Source organism: Cebidichthys violaceus, unplaced genomic scaffold, assembly GCF_023349555.1.
Source record: "Cebidichthys violaceus isolate CVI_PGR_0920_01 unplaced genomic scaffold, fCebVio1.0.p SCAF_8, whole genome shotgun sequence".
NCBI lineage: Eukaryota > Metazoa > Chordata > Actinopteri > Perciformes > Stichaeidae > Cebidichthys > Cebidichthys violaceus.
Genome location: NW_027176964.1, coordinates 4,897,391 through 4,911,446, shown reverse-complemented (window position 1 = coordinate 4,911,446; position 14,056 = coordinate 4,897,391). Strand labels below are relative to the sequence as shown.

At 44.0% G+C, this 14,056-nt stretch overlaps 1 protein-coding gene across 2 annotated transcripts in view; it reads left to right on the top strand.

Moving 5' to 3' along the window:
• zswim5 (zinc finger, SWIM-type containing 5) overlaps positions 1 to 13,592 on the top strand; it is a 62,208-nt gene extending 48,616 nt beyond the window's left edge. The window contains exons 6-16 of one of the 2 annotated variants that reach the window (XM_068737981.1): positions 797 to 973; positions 1,132 to 1,308; positions 1,985 to 2,131; positions 2,219 to 2,356; positions 5,073 to 5,221; positions 6,226 to 6,328; positions 6,421 to 6,556; positions 7,040 to 7,197; positions 7,322 to 7,485; positions 8,062 to 8,143; positions 9,232 to 13,592. In XM_068737981.1, the coding sequence (XP_068594082.1) occupies positions 797 to 973; positions 1,132 to 1,308; positions 1,985 to 2,131; positions 2,219 to 2,356; positions 5,073 to 5,221; positions 6,226 to 6,328; positions 6,421 to 6,556; positions 7,040 to 7,197; positions 7,322 to 7,485; positions 8,062 to 8,143; positions 9,232 to 10,094 (2,294 nt within the window). In that variant the 3' untranslated portion in view covers positions 10,095 to 13,592. Of the gene's footprint in view, positions 1 to 796; positions 974 to 1,131; positions 1,309 to 1,984; positions 2,132 to 2,218; positions 2,357 to 5,069; positions 5,222 to 6,225; positions 6,329 to 6,420; positions 6,557 to 7,039; positions 7,198 to 7,321; positions 7,486 to 8,061; positions 8,144 to 9,231 lie in introns of both variants that reach the window. The other variant, XM_068737980.1, reaches the window with a different exon arrangement.
• Positions 13,593 to 14,056: the final 464 nt, after the last annotated feature.

Below are 14,056 nucleotides of genomic sequence, written 5' to 3'. Positions count from 1 at the left end.
TTTCAGTCATAAAAACACGACTAAATGCACATTTCAACCACAAATAGTCCGCTATATTATCCTTTGGTGGGTTTCTGATTCAGCCTTGGTGAGCTTTCTTCAGTAATAGATCAATTATTTGATCGATGATACTTTTGAATATAATCAAATGTTCCCAGAGCCCACGGTGCTTCTTCAAATAGCTTATTTTGTTCAATAAGCAATACAAAAACCCAAAGATATTCAATTTAATGTCATATATAACATAGAAAATCCTTAAAACCTCACATTTGACAAGCAGGAACAAGAGAATATTTTTGAAATATGACTAACCGAATATATGATCAAAATCAAGTCATCAAAGTAACTTAACAAATCAATTAATCACTCCAGCTCCAGTTTGTTGTTTTGTGTTTGAAGCTGCCAATTCCCAACATTTGTGCTCCAGTATGTTTATTGTTCGGATTATTATTTATTGTATGACATACTGTATATGTATGAATTTGTTATTAGTACATGTAGAGATTCTGTCTAAAACTGTCTTGGAGATTTCTGTTAAAAGTTTGAAATTAAGAGATTCTGCCAAGAATAACACTTTATTCCCGTTGTTTTAGGACTGAAATGAGTTGGTCAGGAGTGACGTCATTGTCAGGTTCCTCTTGTTGGAGCCAAGAAGTTTAGAAAGGCTAAATGGGCTTTCTTTTCTTAAAACATTATCACTAATGGTCCTGAGTTTCCGAGCTTAGAGGAAAAGAAAAGTAAAGAATTCAACTGCTTCCTTTTGTATCCCGACCTCTGACCGCCCTCCTTTCCCCAGGTGCATTGTGGGTGTGCGTGGTGCTCAACCCCCACTGTAAGAGCGAGGAGAAGAGCGGCTGGCTGAAGCAGCTGAAGAAGTGGGGCGACCTGGACGTCTGCCCGCTGGAGGACGGCAACTACGGCAGCGAGCTTCCAAACATCACCAACGCTCTTCCGCAGAGCAACCTGGCACAGGGTCAGCACGAACAACACAAACACACACATATTCGTTTTCATTGACACATGAACACACACCGGTATTAACCTGAACTCGAACGCCGTGACTCTCGGACAAATACGGTGCAACAACAATGAAGCTCTCCGTGACTGAGTGTGTGTGGGTTTTTTCCTCAGACTCTCTGTCCAGGCCGAGGAGGTCGGTGTTCAGCCGGGCCGTCGAGGCCTGCGACCTCCACTGGCAGGACAGCCACCTCCAGAGAATCATCAGCAGTGACCACTACATGTCTCCGTCCTACCAGAGAGAGGGGGAGAGCCTGCTGTTCAACCCACAGGGTCTGCCGCTCTGGCTAGGTGAGCCACATTCGACTCCTCAGAAAGTCAGCGTCCTTATTTGGACTCGATATGAGCGAGGACGCCTCAATGTAACTGACATTTTAAGCGGTAAATTCACGACTCATTTCCAGGAATAAATAATCATATTCACCTGTTGCATCATATTTAGACAAATAATACATTTATTTATGCTACAAATGTGCTCTGAGCAACACTCAACTACTTTCTGCATTACAAGAGTAGAGAAAAAACGTCATTTTCAGGAAGACCGTCAGTGTTTCTGTGGCACTTCCATACACACACAATCTCTAATGCCACTGAAAGCAGAACCAACACACACACACACACACACAGTAATTCTGCTGATATTGAGGCCAGTATCTGCAGTAAGCAGCTTCCAGCTAAGATCTGTCAGATTTTGCAACTTAAGCCAGCTATCAGACGCACACTGGCGTTCTGCTGAGACTGCACTGTGTCTCTCTGTGCATGTACGTGTGTGTGTGTGTGTGTGTGTGTGTGTGTGTGTGTGTGTGTGTGTGTGTGTGTGTGTGTGTGTGTGTGTGTGTGTGTTCGGAATGAAAAGTGCCAGGCCTGTGACTGTACGGCGCGTGCGTGTGTGTACGTGCATGTCCATCTCATTCAGTGGCGCACGCGTGTGTGAAGCTGTCCTGACTCCAGCTTGTCTCACACACAGACCACGTCCCGACGGCATGCGCTCGCGTCGACGCCCTGCGTTCCCACGGCTACTCCAGGGAGGCACTGCGATTGGCCGTGGCCATCATCAACACCCTCCGCCTCCAGCAGCAGAGACAGATGGACATCTACAAACACCAAAAGAAAGGTAAGACACACACACACATATAGTGTTGTAATTGTTTAGTGTTAGTGTTGAAATGTAATTGTAATATTTGTTTTCATCGTCTCTCAGAGCTTCTCCAGAGGGGCGTGACTTCCACCACCAACCTGGAAGGCTGGGTAGGTCATCCCTTAGACCCGATCGGCTGTCTGTTCACCACGCTTACCGAAACCTGCCGCGTGGACGACGACAACACGATGGACACAGGAGGTACGAAGATATGCTGCTAAAAGAGCACTCTGTGTTGTGGTGTTGTATGAGATACTTATCCATAGTCAGTGTATTAGCTACAGTAGATGGCGGTCGGCATGCTTCCAGGTTGGAGAAGCAGACAGGAGTACGGGCATCATTTTATTTGTCTTAGCAATAAAATACTCAAAGATGGAATACTAAAATGAACAAAAAACAAACATTGTCAACATAAAATGCTGCATCTCCACTGTGCCTTATGAATCTATGTTCCCCCCCCCCCTTCTTAAGGAAAGGTAAATCAGTGAAAACGCTACAAAAAAATCCAACCTCTCTATCTCCTCTCCTCTCCCTGGCAAAAAGGCCAACATGCTTGATGATTTGCTTTAACAAACTTTAACATGAATCCCATGACTACTCTTGTGTTGTTGCATCATTTAGCCCTGCAGTGTCTTTTGCTTGCAGACCAACAAACTGTCTAGTTTTCTAATGTGCCTCTGGTCGTTCTAGAAGGTTATGAGAGGGCTCGTCATGAGTCAAGGTTCAGACATGGAAAGTATTCAGTGTCGAGGATTCACTTTCCTCTGTGCAGGCTCAAGAGCTGAGTCACTAAAATGTATAGTTTAACTTTCATTTCATGTATTTTACATTGAAATTCCATTTTGACACTGCTCTTTACCGTGACATGGTGAGCAAAGCTGAGAACAAGCTTCGCCTCCCATGCCGCCTCCATTATAAGCAGTCATTAGTAAGGAGTGCTGCTCAGAGCTGCAGCAACCTAACAATTTATAGGGGCAGGAAATGAGAGGTAGTGGCAGCAAGATTGAAAGGTTTTTTTTTTTAATGTTCTCAGAAAAATATTATTCAGCCATGTCGAATGACTTATTACTCTAAAAGTATTAGTTGACGCCGCACGTTGTCGGCACACGTCGTTTCCCAGGTATTCTCGCAAAACACGGACTCGACCACAAACCTCCTCTCACACAAAGCTCGGGCCAAAGAGCTCATTTGCAAGGTAGAATTCCTTGCGCACTTCACCAGCTGATGCAGTGCAACACCAGCAGTGACCCGTTAGACAACAGATGCCACGTTCCTATATCTAGGGGTAGCGGAGCTATTGTGCTGCAGACGTAACCATAAACTAGCCCAGCATGAATGGATTGTGCTGGAACACCCTGCTCATTTAGACCACACTCGTGTGTGTGTGTGTGTGTGTGTGTGTGTGTGTGTGTGTGTGTGTGTGTGTGTGTGTGTGTGTGTGTGTGTGTGTGTGTGTGTGTGTGTGTGTGTGTGTGTGTGGTATGTATAGAATCCATCACCATTTTGCATTTCACACCCTGCCCAGGGCTTTTTTTTTTTCCGCCAGTGCAACAGAGCAGAATAGGGGTTGGGTTTTCCCATTGTTACCAGGCTACAGGGAACTATTGTCAGTCCAAACAATGCTGACCACTGGCACACTCATTGGTGTGAGTGTGTGTTGGCGATAGAAGGAATGATTGTCTTATGTTGTTTTGGGAATTTGAGAAGAGTGGTATGACTGTTTAGTGTGTGTGTGTGTGTGTGTGTGTGTGTGTGTGTGTGTGTGTGTGTGTGTGTGTGTGTATGGCCTGGTCATCATGCTATATTTCCCTCTGGAAGACAGCTGTAAACATCTGTTAAAAGATGTGAGGGTGGGGGGTTGCATGGGGGAGGGTGGCAGACCTTGTGTCGATCAATGGAAATGCAGTTATCCCTCTGATCTTTTCAAATCAACCAATGACTCAACAGCCCTTGGCCGAAGAACAAACAAACACAAATGAGTTAACACTGGGGTTAAGCCTGTAAAAATCAGTTTCCCCTTTTCCCTAGATTTCTACACACACACACACACACACACACACACACACACACACACACACACACACACATCCGTAGAATAAACAGGATTGAGGAGATCTATTGCTCGGAGGGGATTTAAGCAGAATGATGGGATGGGGGGGGGGGGGGGCGAGAGAGAACAAACGGGCACCAATCAACAGCTGAGACTCTCGTAGCATCTGTTCTCACTTGTCGAGCGTAGGGTTCATAGCGCCCATTTCAGATCAGTCCATCGTGGATGCTGTATTTATGTAATGTCACACAAGTTTTGTAGCTTTATAAAAGTTTAATTTTCTCAGCTTTTTTCAGACATGCTGCAGTATTCGCTCAGTCTCTCTTAACGCAACACAAACAGGCCTATATGTACTTTGTAACCGTTTGTCTGGCCACGCAGCAATCCGTCCCGAATTCCACTGCACTGGAAGCAATAGAGGCGGGAAAAACTCACCGTCCTTTTGTATTGCCAAAATGCAAAGAATGCTAATATGGGGCAGTCTGAGTTTGCAGGAGAGTAAATCTAAGTGTTATCTTGCTGAGTCGGGGTGGAAGGATGCATCCTGGTAGCCGATGTCCTGTAGGTTTGAATACCGGGATGTAAACTACGTATTGACTTCAATGAACGGCATATTGTGTGGTTAAAATTTTTTGAGTGAATTTTCTGCCAGGAAGAGTTAGGCCAAACGCCTCAGCCCATTCCTCTCATTGATTGAGATTGACAGGGCAGCAGACACATAATGACTGATAGCTAATGACCGACAAAAAACAAAAAGCATTTTGGTTCATCAAAGCCAGACTTTTGTTCCAATTGAGATTTGAACACATCTCTTGCTCGAGTCACCAAATGGTTCTCTTTCTTTCTTCCCTTCCTACCTCTCAGAAGGCGACCCCAGGCCTCCGGTCTACCACCACGTACCAGTGTGGGGCAGTGCTGACGGAGGGGAGTCCTACCTGACTTTGGCCTTAGAGGTGGCTCTGATGGGTATGGGCCAGCAGAGGATAATGCCCGAGGGCCTTTACGCTCAGGATAAGGTACAGTAGTCCTGAAAAAACACACCATCGTATGACGCATGCGTAGTAATAATCCATTTAAACATAATCCAGATTTTACTCCCTCAAAGAGAAAACTGTAATGCTAGGCTGCTTGCAATGGGTAACTTAACTGCTGCACCTTAAAACAAGCGATGTGAATTTGCCTGGTGTAGACAATGTCTCCGTAATAGAGAATCACTATAATTAAATGTCTCTGCAAAGCAATTGCCACGCAAAAAAGAGAGGAAAGGTCACAGCATTTTGTTTAATGAAAAACGAGCCACCGCACGCAAGTTGACTTTGAATCAGAATGAATCATGGGAACATTTATTTATGTGCATTGTAATCTGCTTTAAAGTGCTTTAAAATGTGCCACGGACCTTTCTTAATGAAAGGAATCAGCAGCAATATGAATGTTTTAGGCAAGGGTAACGTTTATTTGTGAAACACCTTTCAATTCAATTCAATTTATTTGGTATAGCCCCAAATTAAAGTCACTTTTAACAGCAAGACAATCCAAAGGCCTTAAGAAAAAGAGAGGCAATATAAGAGCATACACATAGAATTTCAAAAGAATTACATTTTCAAGCAAGAATTGCATTTAAAACCCAAAGGACCTCATCATGGTGAAATGAATAAATCTCAGTCATGTGTACTGTAACAGCAGACGCACAAAGATGCGAGAGCACCCTTGTGGTCCTTTTTAACAGCTCAAACTCAAAACCCCCTCTTAAAAAAGTATTTAAACCAACGTGCTAGGTTATTTTCTCTCACTAAACGGTTATAAATCATGGTTCTGGAACTGTGTATCCTTGAACTAAAAATAACAACATCTCATTGACGCCATTGATATAAAATGATCCAATTATTCCTCAAGTTTTGTGGATTTGTTTTTTCCCATCTTCTGGTCATTTTGGAACATTTTTCTCTTATTTTTCTTTGTCACTAAACTGATAATTTACCGTACGATCACGGTGAATAAATATGTGTGAATTTCATTATAGGTGTGTCGAAACGAGGAGCAGATTGTTGCAAAACTTCAGGAACTGGAGCTGGATGACCTTCTGGTCCAGACTCTTCGGAAACAGGCCATACAGCTGCTGGAAGGTACAGAGGCGACGCCCTTTTCCACGCGAGACGGTTCTTTCACATCGTTGAGAAGAAAAATAACTGTCTCGTTGTCTCTCTCTTTGGTCCAGCCGGTCCATTCAGCGGCCTCGGTGAGGTCATCCACAGGGAGAGTGTTCCCATGCACACCTTCGCCAAGTACCTCTTCTCTGCCCTGCTGCCGCACGACGCCGACCTGGCGTACAAGGTGGCTCTTCGCGCCATGAGGTCAGTTTGCAAACAATGCAGAGTAGAAAGTATATTTAGCTGCCGGCTTATGAGGTCAAAGTAGCTTACACAGCACTGCTACAAATCCTTCGTGAGGGTTAGGATGTTGTAGAAATAGTTTCAGACAGCTTTGAGGTCATTTTGGAGCCTTTAGCATGTGCATTAGACTCAAAGGTGTTTCTAATATTAGTTAAAGTGAATATAGAGGTAGAGAAGTGGTCAGTATTTACACTAATATGCATTATTACTAGTAAAAGTAGTAGGATCTTTTGCAGTATTTTTAATTACCACCTTTAAATTAGAATAAATTTCCTGTTGGCATCTATAAACCAGCTGGGTTTTAGAGTAAATATGAGCATTTCATTTTGTCTGAAGCAAATTTCAACGGTGAAATTCTCCCTGGTTTAGTTGGAACTGGCGCCAGACCTTGATGAAAGCTAAAGGCGTGGTGAACAATGCGGCGTTGTTGTGTGTTTCCGTCAGGCTGCCGGTGCTGGAGTCATCAGCGGGCTCCGGGGACGTGGGCCACCCTCATCACGGCATCTCCATCGTTCCGAGCAGATACCCGCGCTGGTTCACGCTGGGACACCTGGAGTCCCAGCAGTGCGAGCTGGCTTCCACCATGCTCACTGCTGCTAAAGGTATCGCACCGCTAACACATCCACGTACCCACGGCTAATCACTGAGATGTCCTCTTTTTAATGTTTCTTAACAGTGCATACTTGTTATGATATACTGTATATATTTTATTTTTTTTGCCTGCAGGTGACATGTTGAGGTTGCGGACGGTGCTGGAGGCCATCCAGAAAAACATCCACTCCTCTTCCTTAATCTTCAAGCTAGCCCAGGATGCCTTTAAGATAGCCACACCCGCAGACAACCCGCCAGATATAACTCTGCTCAACGTGGCACTGGAGCTGGGACTGCAGGTACTGAGTGTGTGTGTATTTGAGAGAGAGGGGGAGGCGAGGTATGAGGGCGAGTCAGCAATTTTCATAAATCATTTAACCACAAAACAAAAATCTGAGCACTAGTCGCCAGTCAAAACATGCAACAGTTTCCTTGAAGTTGTAATTTGCGCAGGCCTCCACAGCCTCGCTACAAATTAATAGAGAAAACATCACACGACGTCTCGCCGTTTCTCGATTGAGAAGAAACCACGTAATTAAGTCTTTCGGGTTCCACAGTAAACACAGGAAAAAAAAGAAAAAACTCTTTTAGATCATCAAGGCAGCGGCATTGCTGCAGCTTCACCCGCCTCTTCCCCACTGGTAGTCAGAGTATTGGCGGAATTCTTGTCAGCAAAAGTGCTGATATAGTACTCTGAATGCAAGGGTCACAATTAGTCATCTGTGTAATTTACCAACTGTTCAATCATAAACAAATCACACATTTCATGCTCACTTGTTTGCTAAAGGAAATGTTTGAATTGTTGTGTCAATATTCCTTAAAAAAAATAAAAAACTTGATCTAATGTGTGTTCTTCTTGTGTGTGCGCTTCACAGGTGATGAGGATGACTCTGTCCACACTGAACTGGAGAAGGAGAGAGATGGTCCGCTGGCTGGTAACCTGTGCCACTGAAGTCGGTATGTGAGGCCATTCCACACACACACACACACACACACACACACACACACACACACACACACACACACACACACACACACACACACACACACACACACTAGTAAAACAGGATTCATGGTCTAATTCTACAATATTATCATCAATGTTTTTCCTTCAATTTAAGTTTGCCGTCTATACTCGACTGATACACCGGCACCGTCTGGGCTCCAGTGGTGAAATCATACGATAGGTGACGCCTGGTTGCATAGTTCTGATATATTACAGTTTATGGCTGTCCAAATCAAATCAAAAGGTTTCAGTCATATGAGACGTGTTTATGTTGAGCCTTTCCAGAACAATGTCGAGGTGGGTTTGTGATACTACACCTGGTACAAAAGCAACAGAGCAACAGTATAACAATGACTACTATGGATAAATAATAAGGGGAACTATGCCCATTTTTAATACTCATGCATGCGTGGGGGCCGCCTCATGCATGAGCAGGGCCGCCTTTCAATCAGAGGGTCAGCGGTTCGATCCCCGGCTCCTGCTCCGCTAGTCTCATGTCAATGTGTCCTTGAGCAAGACACTTAACCCCAAAATTACTCCCGTAGCTGCACCTACGGTAGATACATACTGAATTGTAAGTCACTTTGGATAAAAGCGTCTGCTAAATGACTGTAATGTAATGTTATTCCTATTGTCTAAGACAATCAAAAATATATTAGTTAACGTGAACAACTCTCTCCCAAAGCCAAAAACTAGAGTGCAATTTGCAATGCCATCAAGTGTGGAACTGCTCCGTAGACGATGAATGGAGAAAGTTGTTATGGATGACATTGAGAGCACCCAGGGGGATGGTTTGAGTTTATGGGTACAATTTCTGCTTCACAGCCGAGAACACTGTGATAGAATAAAAGCTTATCTGGGTATAAAAAAGAAGTTAGTTAGAGACTTCCTTCTCTTGTGTCTGGCTCATGTTCACAAATATTGATTGAACTTTTCCAAGGCCATAGAGATAACGTTATTTATTGGTGTTCCCCTTTAAGTTGAGACGCACAAGATTGACAATGATTTGCATTCTGACCCCTCTCCTCCTCCTCCTCAGGTCTGCGGGCATTGGTGAGCATCTTACAGAGCTGGTACACTCTCTTCACGCCGACCGAGGCCACCAGCATCGTGGCGGCCACCGTCATGTCGCACAACACCATCCTGCGCCTCAGCCTCGACTACCCGCAGCGCGAGGAGCTGGCCAGCTGTGCCAGGACACTGGCCCTGCAGTGCGCCATGAAGGACCCCCAGAACTGCGCTCTGTCAGCTCTGACGCTCTGCGAGAAGGACCACATCGCCTTCGAGACGGCCTACCAGATCGTGATCGACGCGGCGTCCACGGGTATGACCTACTCCCAGCTGTTCACCATCGCGAGGTACATGGAACACAGAGGATATCCTCTGCGGTCCTTCAAGTTGGCCTCCCTCGCCATGACCCACCTTAACCTGGCCTATAACCAGGACACGCATTCTGCTATTAACGACGTGCTCTGGGCCTGCGCGCTCAGCCATTCCCTGGGTAAAAACGAGCTTGCGGCCATTATCCCCCTGGTGGTGAAGAGTGTGCACTGCGCCACAGTGCTGTCCGACATCCTTCGGCGGTGCACCATGACGGCGCCGGGTCTCGCCGGCATTCCCGGGAGAAGGAACTCTGGCAAGCTGATGTCAACAGACAAGGCGCCGCTGCGGCAGCTCCTAGACGCCACGATCTCGGCGTACATTAACACCACGCACTCTCGACTGACACACATCAGTCCGCGGCACTACGGGGAGTTCATAGAGTTCCTGAGCAAAGCGCGGGAGACTTTCCTGCTGGCACAGGATGGCCACATTCAGTTCGCCCAGTTCATAGACAACCTGAAACAGATCTACAAGGGCAAGAAGAAACTGATGATGTTGGTCAGGGAGCGCTTCGGCTGATCTCGCCCCTCCCTCACAGGGACCCTCTTGTTGGGAAGTAGATCGACTTATTTGTTTCTATTTAAGTTTTTTTTTTTTTTTTGGATTCCTTGTATTTTTACTTCTTATGTTGAGCCATTTGTTGTCCTGTTTTGTTTCTTGAATGTGAGCCAGGAAGTGTTCGTAGTACTTTGCTCTGCTTCATTGAGACTGCAAAAAGGGGGGAAACGGCTTGAAATGTCAAAGAAACAACAACAAAAACACAACATTTTCCCCCCTCCAACTAATGCTGAGTCTAGTATGAAAAAGTCAAAAGATTGTGATGGGGGAAAAAAAACAAAAGGGACTTTTTGGTTCTTTTTGGTGGCACATGACGATTTTAAAACCAAAAGATTTCGTTGGATGGGGTACTTACTTTGAGTCAGACAACGTTTTCAGCTGCGGTTAAGGAGAAGAAGAGGAAGTGGTTTTCAAAGTGGAAGGAACTTGTCGTTCCAAAAGAGAAAAACCCTGAGGTCAGAAAACATGCATAGTGTTTCCGCCATACCTCGACTGTATTATTTGTCAGCTTTAACTTCTCTATCAGAAGAATCGGCCTCATGTTTAATTCAGGGCATCTTAGAGTAGAGAGGGCAGAATACAGAACTACACATGCTGTGTAGAAGACGTCGGTACCAACAGGTTTATAACCGCGACTAAAGCCACTCTAGTTTAGCTCCTACCCTCCACATCTGCTGGTCAGTGCTGTTCCTAAAGACTGTCTTCAGTGGAAGCACAGTGTTGCTTCACAGAGTGCATGTTTTCAAATCTAGAAGCCGGAGAGTGACATTATTCAGGCAGTTCTAGCTGAGGTAGAGTAGTTGAGGCTCCATGTGCACATATATACAGTATATAAACGACGGGGGTCTCATTATTCCCTTCTTTAGAGCTACCACTGCACTGCTGTACAGCTATTTGTGGCAAAAACCTTTGAAATCAATACGACTCCAGTGGTCACCTTTCACTCATTAGATTGGGATTTAGTCAAGAAGCAATATTAGTCAAGTCTGTGCTTCATTTTTATCACCCAGCGCCTTCTTGTTGTGTTCTGTTAGGAAGCTTTGAAACATAGAGGGACCTGAGTTGATTTCAGTGTTTGTTGGCTGGTAACTCTGCCTGTAGCTAAAGTCCCTTTTCCATCTCAAGAACTTTTGCCGGGAACTTTTTCATGAACCCCAGAGCGTAACGCCTTTTTAAGAGCAGAAATCTGCTTCCAATGTCGGTTCTTTTGATCATGGTTCTTACCCCTAAAGCCCTGGCAGATAGTACTTTTTACCAATATGTATTGCCATGAGTTCTCGCGGTAAATGTGCCGCACTTGTGGTTGATCAAATAAGCACTATTTAAATGTAACAGTCAGAATTATCTAAAAGTACTGTAGCAGCAAAAGGTAATAACAATTACAAAAAATATTGGACTGATAACAAGGACAAAGCAATGCCTTGTATATCTCGAATCAAAAAGCCTTCCAAAATATATATTTTTTTGAATTTATAGTAGAACTAGGCTTATACCACTTATACATCTGCACTAACTAATACTGTCACGTGAACAATAAATCAACTGATGATGTGTAATGTGAAATGGTTGTTTTTAGTGACAAACAAAGAAAGAAGAATTATTACCACCCAACTCTGCACTACAAAGCTAACGTCATTTAGCTAATTGTTCAGATTTTTCCGGCCTTTAAATTTATCGTTTGGTGAAGTATTGCTATGCTCATCATCTTCGTTTCCAACCGCAGCAGGTAGCTGTGGGCAGCAAAGCAAGCTAACACTGGCTGCCTCGCACCAAACGATAGACAGACAAAGTTAGCAGCTAGCTAGTGTAGCATTTAGCTTCTAAAGAGTCGGTGAAGACCAAAATGGAGCTAAAAAGAGAGTCCCTATTGGACTAACATTTGCTTGGTGGCCAGAAACACGACTCCAAACAAATACTTATGTTCTATCTCTGCCTTATGTGTAAATTAGAAGCTGTTTGCTAACACGTTAGCCATAGTAACTTTGTAAAAGGATAATTTGTGTTGTGTTCTTAGCTTGAACCACTGCCCCCCAGGTGGCCAAAAGAAACCGTTAACGTGTGGTATTGTTTGGATAAACTTCAACAAAAAAAAGAAATCTAAAAGATTAAAAAACACAGCAATTGCAGTAATCACACCGTTCCCCATTATGGCTATAGCATAGATACATATGCTTAACTAAGTTATATTCCTCCAGTTCCTTGGTCTCTCGTGATGGAAAAGAGTCTCCAGTTACTAAAGCCACTTCCCTGTGAAAGCTACTGGTTGCAATCATTCTGGACTGTGGCGACGAGCTGCTTTGTTCTCAAAGGGTTAAAGATACACAGTGCAAACACTGCAGATAGTTCATTTTATGACTTGATGACTTAATCGTACATATTTGAAACCACATGCCTCGGCACAGGGATGTCCATGCTCCCCTTTCTTACCCAGTGGCAAAGTATTGTTGGCAGTACACAGTACAGCAAGAGCTTACCGGTCGGACTTATCGTACAAGCACTTCACACAAATACCTCTTCAGTACGTTCCTGCCTGCTTCAGCATTTATTTTATTGATTGTTTTAGTAACTTTGTATGTCTGAGTAGGAATCGCAGACACTCGAACACAACGGAGTCAGGCGGATAAAAGAAATAAAAAAAGGGTTTTTTTGAACGGGGAAACATTTTATTGTCTGCTTTTACATTCCATGAGAGCTACCTTCACCCACACCGCGGGTAGTCAGTCACAACTCTGGGTCTTTCCGATCTGAAGAAACGCAGATAGAAGAATGGAGGAAACAAATAAAAAAGGAAAACTGAGCAAAGAGAAGAGAAGAGAGGCTAAACTCAGTTCTCAGGGACATCACTTAAAGAAACAAAACAAAAAGTAGTAGCATTAAGCATTTAAGATATTGTAAATATGAAAGTGTCAATTCAGAAAATTGTAAAGTTATAATTATTTATGATAAGTATGTTATGTGTTTGTTTTTACTTTATTTTTATGTTGTTTTTTTGGCGGGGGTGTACTTGAACTGTTTTGGACGGTGAATTTGACAGCGTTTTTTTTTGTAAGAGCAAAGACTTCAAGGCATTTCTCAGGTGCTCCTGTGTGCATTTCTTTAAGTTTGTTTTTTGCTATAATAGCTACTATTATTTGTATTTTTATTGATTTGCAAAGAGGAAAAAAAAAGTCTGTTTTCTAAAAGGAATCATGTTCGGATTTGATGAAAACGAGGGAGGCATTCACTTGTAAACAGATACGTACTAAACCTGACTATGCAGAACCACTTCGGTGGTCTTGTCACCTCTTAAAGACATCCCGAAAACTTAAAAGTGTGGCAGGAGAGACTCAGTGGACTAAACCACTATTAAAGAGAGGGGGGGTGGGGTGGACGGACAAAGACAAGACCCAGCATGCTTGTATTTGGACAATACGCAGTAGCCTGCATACGCTGCAACATTTAGGAGGAGACGGGGGGGGGGGGGGGGGTAAATGAATATGGTGGAAAATGCCTTTGTGACCGATCAATGTACAAAGTTTATTTTTGCTTTACTTTTTTGTTGTTGTTGTTATTTTTTTTTATTTAATCAGGACTCAAAGCCTTTAGTGTCTTCTCAGTGGTGTCGTGTGGCGGCAGCACCGCGGTGAGACAGAACAATACACAAATGTCAGCGAGTCAGAAACGTCAACTGTGTGTGAACAAAAGGAGGCGGCCTGTGGACGCCCTTGTGTTCATTCCTCGTTACTTTTTCTTTTCTTTTTTCTTTATCGCTTTCTCAGCTCCCTTTTAGAGTTCACCTCTTCTATCTCATTACCATACTTTTTCTTTAAATCTGTAAATCTTCACTTACCCCACCCCCCCCTCTCACGCAGGGAGGAGCAATGCATCGGCGTGTCAGTAACCAGCTTTCAGTGCAGCCAATTAGAAGCATCTGAGACATCAGC